Consider the following 20,243-nt stretch of genomic DNA (forward strand, 5'->3'; position numbering starts at 1 on the left):
GTAGTTCATGATCTGTTTTAAGGAGACATTAGTGTTAATATGCCTTATGCCAAACATGAATGGGCCAATCCGCTGGGCATTTTGTGACTATCCTTCATAGCAGCTGTAAAGCTTGCTTGGTTTTCTTTGGCTGAGAAATACATTTGTCTGCACTTTCCTTTAAATAATGCATGCGGCAACTCGTGTGAATTGTCACATACTACATAATGGATGTTTACACAGCAGCACGAGCACTTTAACGTCAGTTTGGGAGGTTCACTGGAATCGACACTGAGCGATGACAAAGGGGGAAGTTTCGTACTTTTGTTCAGGTGAAAGTATATGTAAACATTTTTTTGAAGAAGCGCCATACTGCACTCCGCATTAATAATTCAGCCTTGTTGAGCAGTGATGCCATCTGTTAGATGAAACTATTGCACAGACCAGACTTTATCTTGCCAGCTTAATGGTGTTGGTCATGGGTTGCCACAAACTGTCAGAAATGTCCTTCCCCAAATGTGAAATTGGATAACTCACAGTTCCTGCTTCTGTCATTCATGTCGTATTCATGACAATCATCTTGCCGCTCTCGAATAATGAATTGTGTGCTATCTTTCAAATATAAAAAGTTTAAAACAGGACGCGTGTACTTTCACCCAGTGAAAGTGAACATGAGGAGGTCATCTGACACCAAGTGTAAGGGCTTGCTGTTAGGACCTGCGTCACTATCGCCTTGGCGACTGAGGTGTAGCTAACCATAAAGAGGGAGGATTCTGACTTCACAAGGTAACATACCTCTTAATCCTAAGTAATAACAATATATATGTATTCAGTTACTGTTATGGTGTGCTAGTTATTTGCAAAGGTTTGGCTTAATAATCCATTCAGATCAAATTACATAGTTTAGTGAAAAGCCTTCTTACCTGCTTTTAATTTACCTGAAGAAGAGCAGTTTGACAAAACTCAGAAAAAGGGATTGTTTCTTATGTTACTATGAATTTATAAAGTGCAAAGAGCACATTTAAAGTAAATATGCTGCAAAATGTTAAAAAGCCTGACCCCTTTTTTGACTCTTATTGTCAGCAGTGTGAACTGTGTGTTTTGGGGGAGACTGACGCTTGTCAAAGAACAAGAAAAGGCTTCTGTCTGCAAGCAAATAAAATATTCTTTGGTGCGCGATGCCCTGTCTCTTTGTGACTATTGAATTACAGCCCCGATCCGTGTTTGTGGAAACGGAAAAAAAAATGTCAGGGAAGATTTCAGGTCACACCATGCCTCAAAAAAAGGGGAAGTGCCTTGTCTACTGCAAACACTGATCCCACTGTCATTCTGGATTAGGGGCTGATTGAGCTTAGCTGACTAGATGACAGAGGAGATGGTCTTTCTCAGGGCGAAAGAAGTAGATGGAAAAAGGTTGCAGGTCAAATATAGTGACATTCCAGAGGAACAATGCACACACTTGCTGTATTTTTAATCAGTAGATCCATTGTTCAAATTAGTGCTGTCACTATTTTAGACTTCTAGGGTAAAGCACAAGCTCCTTATTTAATATATTCAGTGTTTGAATTCATGTGAATAAAGTTTAACTCTTAAAAAGTTTTGAGAGAAAACCTTTAAAACACCGCTTTGTGTGGAAAGGTCCAGAAAAAGTCGTGCAAAAGTTCTTTAAAAGCCGAAATATTTTCAGTTCCAAAATTTAAAACAGCAATCAATTGACGGCAGCATTGTCTTTTTAAACTCTGAACCGAGCTGCTTGTTCCCACCATATTGCTGTGATCGAACAGTTTTGTGGTGTGCAGGTCAAAAACAAATGCAATTGCAGGCAACCATATATAGATCATTTAGCTGCACCCTGGCTCATGTCGGCATAGTGTGTTTGCATGGGTGTATTGCTCAGTAAACACATGAGTTAAATTAACACAGCAGAGAACTCCAAACTTCTCGTCTTTTCTTTTTGGATTAATACTAGCAAAAAAAAGTCCATAAAGTGCATTAAACTTCCTGGACTTTGGGGGTTTGTTGTGCAGTGCTGTAATATATTCACATATGGCTCTTGACGGAAAGCATGAACCTCAAGCAGAAAAGTGAGCCAGTCCTTTATATGGTTAACAAGAGTACTGGCAATCTCAGTATTTGGCAGGGGGTGTTCAGTTTTAACTACTAATGGACTTATTTTTCTCACAGCATCACAATTTTACAGCCTGTGTAAAACGTTTGCACACACACACACACACGCAAACACACAATGCCAGAAAAACAGTTCACCAAATTAAAAACAGGAATGTTAGGGTGTCTTTAATTCAATAAAATACACATGTACAGGAAATGCTACAAAGCACCTCTTTATCTAAAAGTATTATCCTTCTTCTGGTGATAAGCGCCATTAGACACAAATAGATGCAGCTGGAAATGTAGCTGAAAAGTTTTACAGTTGTTTACGCGATCGCTTTTTCCTTTTCTCTTTTTTTTCTCTTTTTTTTGTGGGTCGTGATAAGGTGCATGGATATCCTGTGGTCTTTGCCTAGTTAATGTGCGCGGACCGCACACTGGCTCCGCTTTCACTGAGTTATTACGTCGAGTGTAATTTGAAACAATTACAAAAACACTGGCCCACTTGTTACAACACTCATTTTCCCTCACATATACAAACCACAGATTCAATAGCTTTACATGTTTTTCAATCACACCCAGTGGAGCAGTGTTCAGTGTGAAAAAGTATAGCATTTCATCCTAGCTCGCATGGTATGGGATAATCTTTCACATTTTGCCTGGGGTTTGTTTTGCTATTTCAGCAGAAACTTGTGCAAGCCATGTGAATTACCATAGGAAAAGACGATAAAAATACCAAATGATATTGTATCAGATGTAAATGAATAAACACTTTGAATAATCAAGGCAAATAATTTGTTATCTATGATAATAAATGGTGTTTAGTGTCCTATATTCTCTGAGATGCATTGCAGAGATAACGGTTTTAAGCACACAAGCAGGAGGAGAGTGGGTAATGCTGTGTGTGCTGCAGTAAAGGCTTTCGTACGCACATTCAAATAAACCTTTTTTTGATTTATAGCTCTAATAATATAGGCATGCTTTAAATTAAGAGGCAAAATTGAAGTTTGAAATTAAGTCAATAGTAGCGTCTCTTTGTGCTTTTTATTTATTTTTAGTTTTTCAGGAGCCTTGGTTTAACTTTATTTTTTTTCCACCATTTTTCACACATTCTGTTCTTTTAGGCCTGGTCTAAGTTCAGAGATCAGGGTCAGCCAGTGATGATCTTTTGCAGTTTGTGGAGATGGACACCTTTGGCAGTGTGAGTACAGTTTCACTTCTGGCCCTCATAACAGTGTGACTGAACACAGCGAGGTCAAATCCTTGTACCTCCAGCTCTGCCTCTCTCTCAAGGTGCTGGCGCAGCCTGACCATTGACATTTAGCATTCCTCTGTGCTGCCTCTGGGTTTTCAATGGGGGGGACTGAGAGATGCAGAGGCCAGTGCCTGGTTCTCAAGGGTAAAAACAAAAAGGCTCTTGAAAATCCCAAGGAGTTCCCATGATCCTAGGAAAGACCTTGATCCGACCTGTGTTAGATTTCCATTCCATGGATTAGGACAAAAAGAGCATATTTGGCTCGTATTTACTGGCATTATTTTGGTATTTGTTTTGTATTTTGCCCTGGATTTTGGAATTGCAGTGTTTAGACAACTTATCTAAAATTTTGGCAACAATAAGAATTTACAGATTCTCTGCAGTTTATGTTTTCACATCCATTCAGAATTCATGCCCTTCAATGACATTTCTAAGTCGGTACAAAAGCTTGTAGTGACATTTTATGGTAGAAAGTTTTCAAAGTCATTTTTCAAGGTTTTTTCCAGCAACATACATAATCTGTTAGCATCAAAGGAGCACACATGCATAAATAATTGACTAATTCACTTAAAGGGGGCCAGCGTAGATTAATTAAGCTTGAATACTAATTATGTTTTCTGTCTACACCAACTGACGCGGTTGTTGTTTAGAAGAAACTGTTTGGTGGGTCACAATTACCATGCACATATAAGGCTGCTCTATAAATTGAGACGGTTTCACATTTTAAGGGTAGAATTGGCTTTGTATGCTTTTGAAACAAAATGCTAACCTTATCTATACTCATTTAAATAAAGATGCTTTGTAGATGTTTTAATTATTCTTATGACATTTTATCAATATAACCATTTTTATTATGTGGATAGATAAAAAGAGACTTTGTCAACATGAAAACAAAAGTGCTCATTGATTTAGCAAGGCTCAACTTTTGCGTGTCACATTGTTTTATTGCATATAGTTATGATGTGTAGTCACACACATATGTATATTAATGACTCGCTGTGTGTATCATCCCCTTGGATTCAAACTGTGTTGATCAAGACAAATAAGAAATTATTTTTAGGTACAAGTCGGAGCTCAGTGAAGACACAAAACACATTATGGGATCTCTGTGTAAAGCTCTTAAAACTCTTGTCACTTCCAGAATCACTCTTGTCCCTGAATCCTTTGCCTAGTGCGCAGGGTGCTTGTCTGGAAATGGTAGCTTTAAGTAGCTCAGTGAAGACAAGGTTTTGCTGTCTACTCTCCCCTGGCAAGCAGCGCGCACAGGGACAGAGGAAGACAGCTCAAAGCTGGGGCCTTGTTTACAGCTGTGTGGGGAAGAAAACAGGCAGACGTAAATGAGGGTTGACGGTTTCATGAAGCACAATTGGTTGATGGCAGATTCAATGTGACTGGGCTGAACTGGGCGATGATCCGTACAGTATGCAAAATTCACTTTCTAGCTGGTCTGTGCCCACCAGCCCCTAGCAGCAAGCGGTCTTCCCCAAGCCCTTCTAGCTATGCCTTTGAATGCAACAAGAACTGAACAAGGCATTGTTGTGCTCAATTCCTTTTGACAACAATCACATTTAAAAAGAAAGAAAGGGAAAAAAGTCATGATTCTCTTTTTTTGTCACCCGTTGTAAATGATTTTTTTCCCATGTTGGCTGCAAAGTAAGCATTTGGTGTGCTTCACAGTGAAATGAGGTGGAGTGGGTGGATTTAAAGGGGCATATGTAGATGCCTTCAGATGAGAAGAGAATGGGCCTGTTGTGCTGTGCTACTATTTACAGTATGGCTGTTGTGAATGGTATAATACATCCAAATTTCTTGGCGTGTAATTTTGGTGCGGCTCCAAAAGTTTAACACATGTTTGTGCAAAGTCACAAAAAACAGCAGAAACTTTGGCTTGGGCTGGTTTTCACATTTCCCAGTGTACTGCATAGTAAGTCCTGCACCTGACCAATTAGTTGGCCTTTTTTTATTTTTTTTTAAATGACCGTCCTTTCTTAGCTTTCATGACAGAGAGTTTTACATGGCAGGATGTGCACCCAGAGCACTGAGTCTGGGGCTACCATATAGAGTCTAGGCTCTTTACTTGGTTACCTTATATTCAAATTAACACTTATATTTGCAGGGCATGAACCTATCACACTATGCACAGTTAGAAACATGGGAACTTTTATAAATCAGAGTAATACAAAATATGCTTTGAGGACAACCAGGGTAAAGACAAAGAAAGAAAAAAGAACAGTCCCAAAAACCCTTCATGTTATGTGCTTAAAATGTAAAGTCTGCTATAAATTATGAAGTAAATGATATTGCAGATATTTCTAATTAGGCTGTTAATTACCTCAAACATACTAGCATAAAGGGTGGCTTCATCTTAAACGTCCACTCTTCAGATGGTTTGTGGTTCAATTCCCAGCCACATGCCACAGTGTCCTTGGGAGAAACATTGAACAATAATAGCAAACACCTGTGTTGAAAGGCCTTATATATGCAGACCATTAAAGATTATTTTTCTAGTCTGAAAATCAATTACAGTAGCAAACAAATTTGAAATGTTTCTAATCACAGTATGTGTTGTTAAAAGGCTGAACAACAAGCTTTTAGTGTCAAGGGGGAAAAATGTAGTGTGGATGGACATTATTTTAGATTTAGTCATTAAGGATTTCGGAATTGGCTCTGAGGTTCCAATAACAATCAGCATTTTAATACCATATAAAGAATGCAAATACCATTTAGCTTATTCAAATCACTGCTTTAGTTTACAGGATAATATTATTTAAGTTGTCTGGTGTACAAAATGAGGAGTGTGTGCATTTTTATTAGCAAAAAAAAGAACTACCTGATTAATTTTCTTCTAATTGTTGCAGGGAATGTCGATAATTTGAGTATGCACCTGAACATTAGTGCAGAAAGTTCTGTAAATTGTTTACTGAAATGTAAAAAAAAAAAAAAATACAGAGAGAGAGAGAAGAAGAAGAAAATGAAAGAAACGACATGGAGACATCTTCACCAATGCCAAATTTGTCTCTCATTTTTGTATGTGCAACTCAGAGAAAATGATTGGTACCCAGTCGAAAAGAAAATGGTTTTTAAATAAGTTACAATTAGATAAGCATTAATCTCAGTGGTATAAATGAATGTCTTGCTGTAGGGCTTGTTGAATGTAAAAACAGATTTACAAAAACTCCTCTTACCAGATTGGTCTGGAAGTAGTCCTCTGCTATTTTAATTGCTCTGTCATTTAGAGTTGAAATAAGCCCTCCCCACCCATTCTGCCCCTTGATTTTTCCTTTGAAATTAAATATTGTATACAAATACATGCTGTTCATGGGCATGAGCACAGTTCATCACTGAAATCTGCATAAAATGATGCTTAAAAAGCTCCATACGCTCTGAGCAACAAAGCTCTTTTATATGGCGCATTCTTATGTAAACATATCAATAACAAAAACAACTACTTATGCTTTTTACCTCGGCTTTCTTATTGTTCTGCTTGTCCGCAGAAATGAGAGAAATGTGGGAGTGCGGGGTTTGTTCCACATACTCCTGATTTCAAAGAAACCCATACTTTCTCTCTTATAGTCCTTCTTCTTTTTTCTTTCCACTTCATACCAGTGAAGACCACCTACATCTCCAAGTCGGAATAGTGTTGACTTAGCCTGTCTTTGTATTCCCCCTGCCGCCATTTATATTAAATTTGTGGCATCTTCAAGAATAAGTCCTTCATCAAAAATCTGTCTTTACCAAATGCAGGAGACCTGACATGATGTTATTTAAACACCACTTCTCTCCCTCCTTTGAGGGTTTTTAGGTTGGGTTCATGTGAATGGAAGTAATGAGAAGTGTGCCTGGATTTCCATACTCATTTGCACACCGAGACGGTGTACTCTCATGCAGCTTGTGCAGAAAAAAAAGAAAGAAAGAAAGAAAATGCATAATTTTCCAGGCGCGAGTGTTGTTGCCCATTCTTTTTAGAAACAAGGAGGAAGTATTTTAATGTGACCTTCATTACACATTCATGTCAACTTTTCTTATCTATTTATGATTAAATTCTTTTCCACTCCTGTTGTTCAATTAGTGCTTGACCCCTTTAGCGGCGATGTAAATTAAATGACATTTCAGTGTCGTCCCATATTTAAAATACTGCGTTAGTTGCGGATCATAAATGATGATCTTCATTCTGCAGCTAATTTATTCATTTAACAATTTCCCTCCAGAAGTTACAGCAGAAGGCTCTGCAGCAACCTAAGCAGAAGAAATCCAAGTCGGCTGAATTTCTGATGGGTGAGTCCTGCTTGATGAGTTATTGCTCATAATTTGTGTAAGGATTAATTAACTAATTACAGACAAATGGCTTTGGGCTAAATTTTGCTCTTGCTTGTCAGGGCGCAATTTGTAATTATTTTAATCATTTCTTCTTCTCCTCTTTTTTTTCTCCTCCTCCTGCAAGATTCTGATTTAATTTTAACCTAATTGTGTTTTAGCATCATTCGAGGAGGATGCGCTTGAACATTTTGGGGCAGTCAAAGCACCAATAGAATTCTGTTGTTTATAAATATGCCTTGTTTTTTTTCTTTTTTCTTTTAATGACTCACTTTGATGTAAGTGTTGTCTCGGCCCTGCGTGTCATTGTATTTTCATTTATGTTTCTATTTATTCTGTCAGGGAGAGAAGCGAGAGCTAATGTGGTGGGCATTGAAAACCCAGCCTTTGATGGAGAAAGAAGCACCGAGCGTTCCATTCCTCCGGTTTGGCTCGGGAGAGAAATTCGAGGTGACAGGCCAGATAGCACCCTTGCAGCTCACCAAAAAAAAATGGAGCCGCGAGCCCCTGCCAAAGAAAGAGGTGAAGCTTCATTCTTCATTAGCCTCAAATTTGTTGACAGTAGATGTGTTCCTGATCTAACCTTTCTCTCACTGCCTCTTTCCTTCTCTCAGTCTGTAGCTTTCCATTTGGGGGGCCCTTGGTCCCTGCATTCCAAAGCAAGCGTGTCCTAACAAGCAACCCTCGTATAACTTCTTCCTTCGCTGGAGAACGCTACAGTAGTGGGTGTTCTATCTCTATCTAGAAGTACCCTCGACACAATCAGCCTTGACTCCCACTCTCGGCTACATGCCTTGTGGTGGGCTGGAGTCATAGGAGAGTGCATTTACATACGCTACTACGCTACCGAGCCGATCCGCTGTCTGTGTGGTGTACTCACAACGCCCCCGAAACACGGCTTAAGGCCAATCAGGCATACGAATATGCCCCCTTATAATTCAGTATGTCAGAGAGAACTCTTGAGGAATGGGATGGTAAATTAGGATGTGTTCGAGGTTGTGAGTGTGCCAGTTTTCTCGGGGATGAGTCACATGTTAGATTCTTGATTTAATATGGTTTATTTTGCTTTTGCTGTGTATGGCTAGTAATTATTATCTATTTTGTCATTATTTTTTATGCACAAGAGGCAGAGCAAATCCTGGGTGGAAAAAAAAGTTCATTCTCAAGTTGCTCTTTCTTGTCTCCCACCATCGGCTCGCATTTGGTGTGAATTAAACACTGTCAATATCCATTAGAAGGATTTGCAAGGTAGGCGACCAAATCCGGAATCAGAGAGCGAGCCCCATCCGTTCAGAGAGGAGCATTACATCTGACTGCCAGTAACTCAGAGTAGCGCTGCAATTGGACAAGGGAAGCCTGCTTTGATGGACTCCCTTCATTTTTACATGGACTTGATTAGGAAGGCAATTTATGGTTGCTGAAACACTGCAAATGAATAAAATTGAACATCCACTGAAGAATTTATAGGCTCTGAATCCACAAACTATGAATCAGTAGCACGCAATAAGCACTTCTGACTTGTGTGCCTTTACTGGAAGATCCAAACAGAAAATGTTCCATGTTTGTGACACTTTGGCCTTTTCCAGACTCTTTCATTATCTCTTGGTCTCTGCTAACAGTATCTCTGGCTGCCAAGAAGTGCTAGTTACAGATATTGTGCATGTAAGAACAGATAATTGAAATTTTCATTAGAGAGATGAATTGGAGGGCAGCCAGACTATTTAGGTAAATCACAGCTATGATTCAAAAGGCGATTCACGAAGCTACTACCATTATGCAAATTTGTATTTGAAAAAAGGGTTTCATAACCTCAGAGCTATTTGCGGAGAAATTGTTCAAACTCTCTGCTAACAATGTACCGGGATTTAACATGTGAATTTCACAGTCAATTTATGACACCATTGAAGAGTCATGTAGCAGCATGACTCTTAATAAGTATTTCAGTCTGAGTGTTTAACTTGGAGTATGAAAGAGCATGAAAACCTCATGCAGATATTTTACAAGAACACAAAAGAATTTCTGTGGAATTTTTTTGGGGGGTAGTGGCCGAGTGGCCAGTGGTCCTTCTATGCAAACAAACTCGCATTTTTATGCAACCAATCACTGAAGCCCTCAGACTTCTATAAACGCGCCTTGTGTGGAATATATAACATGACTTAATCCATTTTTACCCCCACAATCTGAGAAATACAAGTCAAGCAATTTAGATTGGAGCAAAATATTCAAGGCTTGCAATGATAATGATTCCAGGGGTTAAAAAAAAGCTGTAGGTGGGGTGTACCTTTAATAGAAAGTGCCCCTGAGCCAACTGATTCCCATAAACTCTGTGGAGCAGACTTGATACCCATAGGTCAGTGATTGCTAATAAGAAGTCAATGAGACATGGGCTCAAGTTATTTTCCTTTGGATCTGCTCCCCCAAACTTGCCTCCTTCTCTAGGCCGCTGACCTCGGAGTATTTAGCTGGTATTGTCTTTGAAATTCCAGGTACTTTTGGGCTTGTAGACTTTCTCATTAGTTCCTTTTGAACATGGAAAACATATGGCAGTCATATTTAAGAGATTGCTTGCCATGACCTTTTGCAGCATGCTAATTAGGCCCCAGAGCACCGCAGGCCGTGGAGAGGTGCACTGAGAAACCCAGGAGTCTTTTTCCCAGTTCTTTCTCTGCGCCTCTGAACTCCTGTCTCATCTTGGCTCTGCCTTATCTAGTAGCAGCCACTACCACTGCCCTTCGACAGTGTGGGTTTCAAAATTAACATTTTGCTTCATGTGCTTCTAATAACCACTAACCTGAACCTGTACAACTCCCTCCTTCCCCTCCCTTACCACCCCGCCAACTCCCAATCCCTCTTTCTCTCATTCGCTTTCCTCATCGTGCACTTTCCACAGGAAATGAACGTGCGCAAAATTACTTTGACCCGTCATCGACAAGGCAGACGGACTCGGGGCATTGCAGGACGACTGGGGTCAGCGCTGAAGATGAGCTGGAATTAAGTATGCCATTCTCTGTCATAATGGTTCTCCTCGGTTCATTAAAGAGGGGTGAGAGAGATCACTAGTAACAGGCTGCCATTCGTGATGCCACGGCGGTCTATGTAAATACACCAAGTGATGGCATCACTAGATTGGCTACCCAAGTCGTTGTCATTGATGAAGGTCATGTATCATTGGTCAGTTTTCATTTCACCGTGGCGTTTTCTCTCCCCCCCGTCAAATGACACGTGCAGAGCCATATCAGGAGTTTGCAGCCCCCTCCTAAAGTAGGCCTATTAAAGGCGAGCTCTTGGGAGCCAAGTAATATGCATGTTATAATGAAACCTGGCTATTAATGGAGAAGGCATTTCACCTGTATCTTTTGGATATCACTGCCGTGTAATATCAAAGGATCCACCAAATCAAATCTCATCACATGATGACAGGCCAGCTAACAGGCATGTTAATGCTCCCATTTCATTACCCCTCTACATACACTTGATTTTCACCCTTCCCCACGACTAATTTGCATGTTAAGATGCAGTTTAGATTGAGTTGGCTGATAAGTAGAAAGTAATTATTAAAGCACACAAAAAAATATATTTCTTTTTTTGGCACCATTCAAATATACTTGTTTGGATTTACAGAAACTTTCACTGCTGATGAAAAGAAACTGTATGAAAGAATAACTGCGTTGCTGGACGACGAAGACACCTTCACTGACTTACCTGGTATGTATCCCCTATTAGCTATACTACAGTGCCATAGTGATTTGTGGGTCCTTGATTTATTGTGATAATTAGCCAAAATTCATCCAGTTTTGCACATTTAACCTATGTGTATCACTTAAACTAGTTTGCATGTATTTGCTTGTATTGCTGGTTTAAATCATTGGTATAAGTATTCACAGACATGCTGGTTAGTGTAGATGCAGAAGCACTAAATTTGTTTTCAAACTTTAGAGATACATCTTTCTGTTAATTTCCATCTGTATTAAAATATCATTAAAAACACAATTTTGTGAACAAGAATGTCATATTTTCTTCTGTGTACTACTTTTTTAAAATGTTAAATGTAAATAACAGAAACCATCCACCCAAAAATATGATGCTGTATTTCCCACTAACACTAAAAGCAGCACTACCATAGAACAAAGAGTAAACTAGAAAGGGACGCTCACCAACAGACGGTGCTTTCCAAGCAACGCTATTGTCTCACAGTAGTCGTGCCTTTTCTCATTAGCTCAGTTTCATTTAAATATGTAGCCATCCAGGCAATACTGAGATGGTTTAAGCTTAGCATTGTTCTGGGTGAAGACAGTCATACCAGATCCTGTTGACATGACGCACATCTCTCTTGTAATTCCAGCGCACAAGTGATGGGTTTAGGCCCGCTTCAACACGGTAGAATTTAGCAGGCTTGTATTATTTCCTATTGTTTTGGATTTAGCTGTACCACCGAGATTAGCAACCCCATCCATTGTTTCGGAATGTTCATGAAATCCCACAGAGAAAGTAAAGAGGATCTTGGATTAAGAGTTGCTTCATGCAATAGGCTGAGAGAAAGGGAAGGAAAGAGAGACAGGAAAACAGAGAGAGAGAGAGAGAGAGCTTGTACTTCTGTACTGTCCAACACTACTGCCAGTTAGCACTTTACTGAGCTACAATAGACTTCAAGACAATGACCTTATGCAGTTGTATGGATGCCTCCCACCGGTGTAGGCTTCAAGTGTTCTTTGCAGAGGGCTCAGAGTATGTCAGCCCTGATCCTGACATTTTGTGACTGCTTCTCAGGCTTTTGTTTTCGCTTTTACAGCCTGTCACAAAGCACCATACACATTTCACAAGAAAGAACCTGAATAAAACAAAACATTAATGAAATGGACAGTGGCCAGTGTTGGAGCTTTGTTTCTTTCCTTTTTTAAGAAAAAAAACCTGGAGAAGTCTTGTCTGTCTGCCTTGGATCTTCAGCTCTTCTTCTTTTTTATCTTGATGAATTCCTTTGCTTTGGCTTGGAGATGAAAGACCACAAAACTGGTATTCTGGTTTTCTGTAAGGCGTTAGGCGTCGCTATCAGCTTCTATGTGAAAAGCATTAAGCAGTTATAACAGATTTGGCTCTTGCACACGTTGGACTGCACACGTTGAATATAGAGATTGTTGAAGAATACATCATATTTCTACCAAAGAGGCAGTACAGCAAAACTGAAACAGAAACAGCGAGCATGATAAGCTACTGCAAACAATGCCTCTCTCCATTCAGTAATGATTTTTAGGTTACTAACTTAAAACTACTTTGCATGTGTTTTTTTCAGTTTAGAGGCTTGGTCCCATTTCAGTCTGGGCATGTTAGATTAGCCTAGCCTGTAGAATGGCTTTTACTGAAATAGAGCAATTTGATGAAATGTGCCATATTCATTGATTCATCATATTTAAAAAAAAAAAAAAAAAAAAAAAAAAAAAACTAACTAAAAAAAGATGTTTTTGTACACCTCTTATAATAAAAAAGCTAACATTATAGGATTCAGCATTTCTTTTTTGCTCATTCTCTAAACAAAAGTTCTGCCTCAGTATAGTTTTAAGCCAAACATGTGGATGTGTGAATTGAATATGATGCTTTTGGACTGTTCACCATTGTGTTTTTGTAAAAATTTCTACTTCAGTACATCATACTGTTTGCAAACATACACATATCTATCAGTTTGTGCCTGTTTCTGGATGTGCTAAATATGCTCATCCATCAGTATGTGAATGCATGTTCCAGTGTTTATGAGTGGAAATCCGTGTGCGTGTGTGTGTTTGTGTATGTCTTGTTGTGCGTGTGTCTGCACATGTCCACTGATGCGAATCTCTCCAGGTACGCTGCTAGCCTCCAGGGATGAGGAGGTGTTGGAGGTGAAGGCGGGTGATCTGGTGCTTCAGCGGCGACTGCTGCTCCACAGTGGTGGTGATGCCTCGGGCTCCAGGCCCTCCCAGGCCCATACCATTGCCAAAACCCAGGCTGAGGGTAGTACTGAGCTGGGAGGAGAGGCTGGACTCGAAGCAGGGAGGATGGTAATGGGCAGAGAGAGCACTGTAAAAAGTAATGCTATCCTTTTATTCGTTTTAATGTTGATTGATCCTATACATATATACATAGTACTATTTTATAGCACTAAATTAAATGTATTATCTGATTAAAACAAATATATATTGGAGAGCAGAAAATGTCTCATAAAATCAAAGTTTAAGGTAACATGATATTATTTCAGCATTGCAAAATTAATTAATTCAATTCAGGGTTGCACGATTGGATCATTGATGCAATAGGAGACTTGACATAATATTCAAAGAATCATGCATGCTTTGGTAATCTTGTAGTTTTGTTAAATATTAGAATGCTTTTGCTGCCTCTGTAATATTTCTTGCAGTGAGGACAGCTGAGGAGGTGATCCCCCACTACACCCAGCAGCTGAAGGAGCGCGTGCGGCCTGACATGATCATGCTTGGCAGCCTTTCACTGCAGCAGGTCAGCGCTACAAAGAGGAATATCTGTGTCATCATCCCATATTCACCAGCACATCAGCCATGTCCATTATGCTGTGTACCAGTGGCTTGGCTAATGGACATAGAGTCTGTGCATGTGTGCATGTACGTCTATCTGTTTTTTGTCTCTTCACATGCCTGTTTGCAAAGTGAGTAACTTCCTTGGCTAAATTTTCTTCTTCTCATTTTCCATTTTTCTTCTTTTCTGTGTTGTCCCAAACCTCCTCCCCCCCCCCCCCCCTCCCTCCCTTCTCAATCCATTTCATTTTCTTGGAAGATGGTCTCAGCTGAATGCACTCATGTTTCTTTTGAACAGCGGGCATTCAAGGTACTTCAGAGGTTAGATTACTCATTCATCCTTGATTCAAAATTAGAACATGGATTTTAAATCAATATTCTATTCTACATATGATAAGCTCAAACCATTAATTTATTTGATTTATGCAGACTCTCTTATTCTCTCTTTCCACTTTGTTGTGCATTATTATGCATATTTGTTTCTAACAGAAGCTGAATTTCCTCAGTGCTTTACAAGTCTCATGGTCTTTTCAGGAAAAAAATAAAAGATCATGACTACTTTTCATTTTCCAACTGAGGATTTTCTGAACTAGCTTTAAGATCTGAAGCTTCTTTCAAAACAAGTGTTTGCATTCGATCAGACAGAAGAGAAATGGGAGTGGATACAAGAACAGCAGGTTCTCATTGTGTAGGCAAATCTAGGTTCCAAAGAAACACATTAATGCATATGTAAACACAGGAATGCAGGACTTCCATCCACTGTATTTTTAGTTCTAATCCCATTTGAAAAGAGAGGAGAGAGAGTATCAAGTTACATGAATAGAAAGTAAATGTAACCAGGAAACACAATACTCAACAATGACTTACTGTCACTCCGAAGTCACAGCAACAGTTGACTCATCTTCCCTCACTGGATAATCAGCGGCATCTACTGTGTACTGTATCAGTAGTGGGATCGGTGTTATCTTATTCGACAATAATATGTATGCGCTCTCCTACTGTTTCCACTCCCACCTCCCATTGAAAGCACATTATCCACCAGAGATTTCACATCTATTTTAAAAATAATAGCGTTTTTCTTCTTTCTCTATTCTGCCGCACAAAGCCGCTGCAGTGCGAGACATTGTCACTTAGCAGTGTCAATGTGTCTGAATGGGGAGTGTGAATGTGCTGACTGAATGTAAAACCGGCAGAAATACTCATCAAACGCTACATGTCTTTAGGGTCTGGCTCGGTATCGATTGCCTGCAGATTGCATTACAGTTGCTCCTTGTGCTTAATTCTGCCATTATGGTGCACTGCACTGTTTCACAAAGCTGCATCTAAAAGAACGCGTGCATGTGATTTTGAACATGTTTTCAGCAAGTGGCTCAGAATGGACCCCCGAAGAGAAGCGAGTGGGCAAAGAGAAAGAAAAGACTAATGGCTTTCTTCACTGGTGATTTTAAGGTAAATGATCATGTATTGTATAGTGCAGAGCAGAGATTTTGCTGTTTTGCTACATATGAGAACACAACATATCCACTTTAAATTAAAGGAGCCCGGTTCACAAAGAGACAGCGATGAGGCAGTGAGACCACAACCCATGATGAACACACTGCTTCAGTGGTAAAGTCCAGCCCATTTCATATTTCTTTCCATATGTAAAATTTATGTCACATGACTGTAATCATTAATTGTGTTAAAAGCATTTGTATTCCCACTGACGTTCGGGAAGGAATGTAATTCATGTGTCCCCCGCATGGCTTCTCTTGTCGGCAGACATTGCGTTGTGGGTACTATGGCTCCGGGGCACAGAAATCTGTCCATGTCACTGGGCTCGGAGGTGCATCAATTCTTGGTCCATCCGCTTTATTCAGAGATCACACATCACATCTTGAAGCGAGAGCCCCAAAGGCAATCAGCTTAGCATGTTTAAGTTTTAAGTAATTACGGACTACCACGCCGGCTGACACGATAAAATCAAGACACCACTGTACACATCAGCATCTCGTCTCGCACCGGGTTGTATTATGGGTGGGTGGCAGTCGGACACCAGCCCTGTCAGATGAATGTGGTTTGGAGTTTAGCGAGATGACCTCCTCTCGACAGCCTTGAACCCTGTAAATTCCCTCTGATATCAATGGTGGGTGGCTATTAGACATGGGAGACTTTCTATGCATCACCTAGGGCTACATCTGCCTGAAATTGAATGAGAAATTATTTCACTTTCTCTCTCTCTCTCTCTCTCTCTCTCTCTCTCTCTCTCTCTCTCTCTATGCCTGTGAAAGAAAAAAAATTAAAGAGCAGAGACACGGAGCTGACTTGTGGTTTTTGTAACAAATGTGTAATTCATTTGTTTCCACTGTTTCTAATTTAATGGAGGTTGAGTAATTGCATTAGGAAGCACATTGTGCCTTGTTGTGAACTGATGAAAGCACATGTAATACTTTTGATAGGCAAACAGAGAGGAGGGAGTGAATGAGAGAAAGAAAAGAAAGAGTGCTCGCCTTTGATGCGCAGCATTTATTTGCTGAATTATCCTCCCTTTTACAAGCATCTTATCCCCAGTCACAGGCAGGCCAGGGCCCTTGTGATATTGCTTTATTTTGAGGAATTAAGAGAGGTGGCGAGGAGACAGAGCGAAGCAACCGCTTATTACATTACCACTGATAAGATTGAAAGGCAGAGAGAAGAAAAAGAGGAGGGGGAGAGAAAGACAGAGAGAGCGAGAGACAGTGGAAAGTGTTTTGTTGTGGTGTTATTAGATTGAGCCGCTGTTGGCTACAGAGTGGAACAACAGAGGGTCCAAAATGCAGGTGGCTGTTAACAGGGTTAGCCTCTTGCGTTTGTGCGCATCGCATACAAGTGTGTGTTTGTGCACGTAGCAGCAGCGACATCGAAAGCCCGTCACTCAGAGCGTTGGGGGAAGGCCAAGAAGAAGCGATGGCCAAATACAGCCAGATGACAGAGCTCCCAGAATCCTCCTCTGCAGCATCACGGCCCCTGTGGCAGGTAAGATCTGTTAGAGCGAGCCACACATTCACCGAGGACAGAAAGCATGTCAACAGGAAGTGACATACCCTTAATCTGTAAAAGGGTGGTCTCGCAGGAGAAGATATTGATCCTGAAGTGTTTATAAATAACCACAAAAAAACAGTGTTGTTTGTTACAACAAAAATGAATGATGTAATTTTGTGAAATCCTGTAACCTGTTAGAGTATCCAAAAAAAAAATCCTTTATTTTCTAGATTTTCAAATTTCGCTCCTGTATGTGCACACGCCTGCACAAAGGCACATATATTTGCAATACAGCACTGACTAAAACAGTTTTCCTTATACAGCATGCTAAATAAGTAGTCACAATATCTCTATATATATTGACACAATGTATTTTTACGTAGCATATAAAGAATCTTTTTTCTGTGTGGATGCTGTCTTTGGTTTTTGCAAAATAAGTAGGAGGAAAAGGGAGCCTTTAGAGATGAAAAAGGGGGGAACAGAGTTAGAGGAGAGAAAAGATAACCGAGTAGGAAAGAGAGAGAAGGGGACTGCAGCTTTAGTGGTAGCATCACCAGCTGTGGGAGGAGTGTGCTGTTGTGTTGCATCTGGGGATGAGGCTGCCATGCCACCGTGCTGGCTTAAAGATGTAATGAATCTTCAGTCGGGGGCTTTCCTTCCAGGGTGACAACTGGCTTTGAGGAAGGTTGTAAATGCAGGGGAGATTGTGGTATAATTCCTCAGACTGGCGTTTGTGCCCCCCAGTCACCATTCGATTATCTCCCAAATTGCTGTGTTTCACTGAGATAAAGATTTTTTATGGCTTGCTGACTTGAAACAACTAGCACAGGCAGAATAGGGGGCAAAAGAGGGAGAGGGAAAGAGAGAAAGAAGAGAAAGCAATGGCCAAACCTGCCACGCATAGTAATTTCCTTTGGTAAATGACAAAATCTTTGTTTATATGACATTTCCCTAAAATCACTGCAGCGAGATGAATCTGAAATATAAAATGTCACATTTGGCATGCAAAACTATGAAAATATATTTCTGTGCAAAATTCATGGAGGCATTTAATTTAGAACGTGTTTAATAACTAAGGCAGCCTGCATCAGTAATCCTGCCCGGAGGTCCCAAAAAGATTGTCATATTTATTCTCTCCTTTCTTCACCCCCCCTCCTTCATTCCAAAGCCAAAAAATTTTAAGGGTAAATGTTCATTGTTAATTAAGATATACTAATTAAAATGAAAATAATTAACGAGAAAGCTTAATCTCTGAATATTAGCCCATACTTAGAAAGAAAGGAAGTTTTTGTATGTGGCATTTCCTGTCTCTATTAAGAGTGCATTTTGTGTGATCAGTCAATGTGTGGAAAGCCCTGAAAAGATATTTCAGTGAAAGGACGGCCGCTTGCCAGCAAAACCACGGAGGATCCCTCGCTGGAGCCTTTGATCTCATCTGTAGGAGTGCTGTAATGTTATGGCACTTTAGGCACAACTCAAGCTTGGGGCAAACAAACCACCTCTGATATGGAAAATTGGCTCACTTCACCTTTTACCTTCACCTTGCTGTCTCGACTGACTCCTGTGATGCCTGTGCAAGCATGTGGGCTTGATAATAACAATGCTTACAAATTGGACACCGGTATGACGTTATTATTTTTTATTCCGGTGCTTCTTTATGCTCCTTTCTCCTCCTCCTTCTCTTCCTTTCTTGTCTGCATGCATACATCTCGTTCCAGTGTGGGGGTTTGGAGGTCTTCATCCCCTCCTCCCAAATGTGAGATGTGTGGGCTAAACGGCTTTGCCACCAATTATACTAATTTCGCTTCTGCCTAAATTGTTTTAGTTGTTTTGGTATGCAAAGATGCTCACAGTGGGGAGATTGTGGGGCATTACTGCAGGGCTCAGCACACACACCCCTGCATTGCCTGGCAGAGCAATGGGGATCGCCAGCCCTTGCTAGGTGAACGTGTGTGGTGCGTGACTGTGAAATGGCAGGGAACAATCTCAGGTACAAACAGCACTGTGTGAAAGTGCGTGCGTGTGAGTATAGACACTAGCCCCTGAGTGATGCTATATCATTGATTGGAACTGAGGTCTTTAATTGCTAAACACTCATAATTTGCCCCTGGCGACTGGTTAACATGGTGTAAATTTGAGCACATAAAATAAATAGGAATTAGAAGTTGGACCTTAGATAATGTCAACACTTATTTAGGATAGGATAGGATGCTATGTTGAGTATCACTGTGCGAATTGTATTGTGGATTTATTTACCTTCATCTGGCAGCAGGATTAGGTCAGGAGAGCTGCTTAAAACTTCAGTATCAGATGGCAGCTTACAGATAGGTTACAAGTAGTTAATATCATAGCAATGTATCAGTAGTCTCATGGTAACATAACTATAAAGTTGTATTACCCGACAACTTAGCAAAGTAAGGACCAAATTTCATGCCATCCTATGCTATAGGTTGGTAGATAAACAGTAATATCTTGATGTTAATGCATAATTATTTCAATATCAAAAGACAATTAATCACATAATATTCTGCATTTGCAGCAGTATATTGTTGGCATGGTCACTTTTGACCATTAATACACTAATCAGGGTGAGTATTATTTCCATATTACTATTCATCTTGATGCATGCTCAATCACACAGGTAAGTAAATCTCCAAAAGTTGATTCTGTTCATCCGGACGTAGATGAACATCAAAAACACTACGTCCAGATGAACAGAATCAACTTTTGGAGATATTAACATTCAGTTAGCCATTTTTACCAACGTCATATAGATTTGGTTACAATGGCCATGTACTCACAATGCTGTTCTTAGTATAACACCCCTGCAATGACACAAAAATATTCTCTACTAGCCAAGAGTAGAGAATATTTTAACAGAAACACAGAATATTTTCTGTGTTTCTGTGTTTCAGAGTTTCTGTGTTTAAATCTTTGCATTTTAGCAACAAAGTACTAACATGTGTCAAATATAGTGGGGGGGAGGGGATTAGTTGCAATCCAGCTAGAAGCCTGCAGTAAATGATGTTATGATGTGAATAAGCAGAAGTAGATGGAGTTAAACTATAAGC

At 40.0% G+C, this 20,243-nt stretch overlaps 1 protein-coding gene across 1 annotated transcript in view; it reads left to right on the forward strand.

The window, feature by feature from the left end:
- Positions 1–20,243, forward strand: part of ofcc1 (orofacial cleft 1 candidate 1) — a 120,055-nt gene that overhangs the window by 41,425 nt on the left and 58,387 nt on the right. Inside the window, exons 2-11 of the mRNA XM_063483218.1 lie at positions 7,413–7,435; positions 7,552–7,622; positions 8,004–8,179; positions 10,548–10,652; positions 11,279–11,362; positions 13,487–13,711; positions 14,040–14,137; positions 15,535–15,621; positions 15,710–15,780; positions 17,043–17,166. Coding sequence (XP_063339288.1) covers positions 7,413–7,435; positions 7,552–7,622; positions 8,004–8,179; positions 10,548–10,652; positions 11,279–11,362; positions 13,487–13,711; positions 14,040–14,137; positions 15,535–15,621; positions 15,710–15,780; positions 17,043–17,166 — 1,064 coding nt within the window. The remainder of the gene's footprint in view (positions 1–7,412; positions 7,436–7,551; positions 7,623–8,003; positions 8,180–10,547; positions 10,653–11,278; positions 11,363–13,486; positions 13,712–14,039; positions 14,138–15,534; positions 15,622–15,709; positions 15,781–17,042; positions 17,167–20,243) is intronic.

This window comes from Pelmatolapia mariae, linkage group LG9 (assembly GCF_036321145.2).
Source record: "Pelmatolapia mariae isolate MD_Pm_ZW linkage group LG9, Pm_UMD_F_2, whole genome shotgun sequence".
Classification (NCBI taxonomy): Eukaryota; Metazoa; Chordata; class Actinopteri; order Cichliformes; family Cichlidae; genus Pelmatolapia; species Pelmatolapia mariae.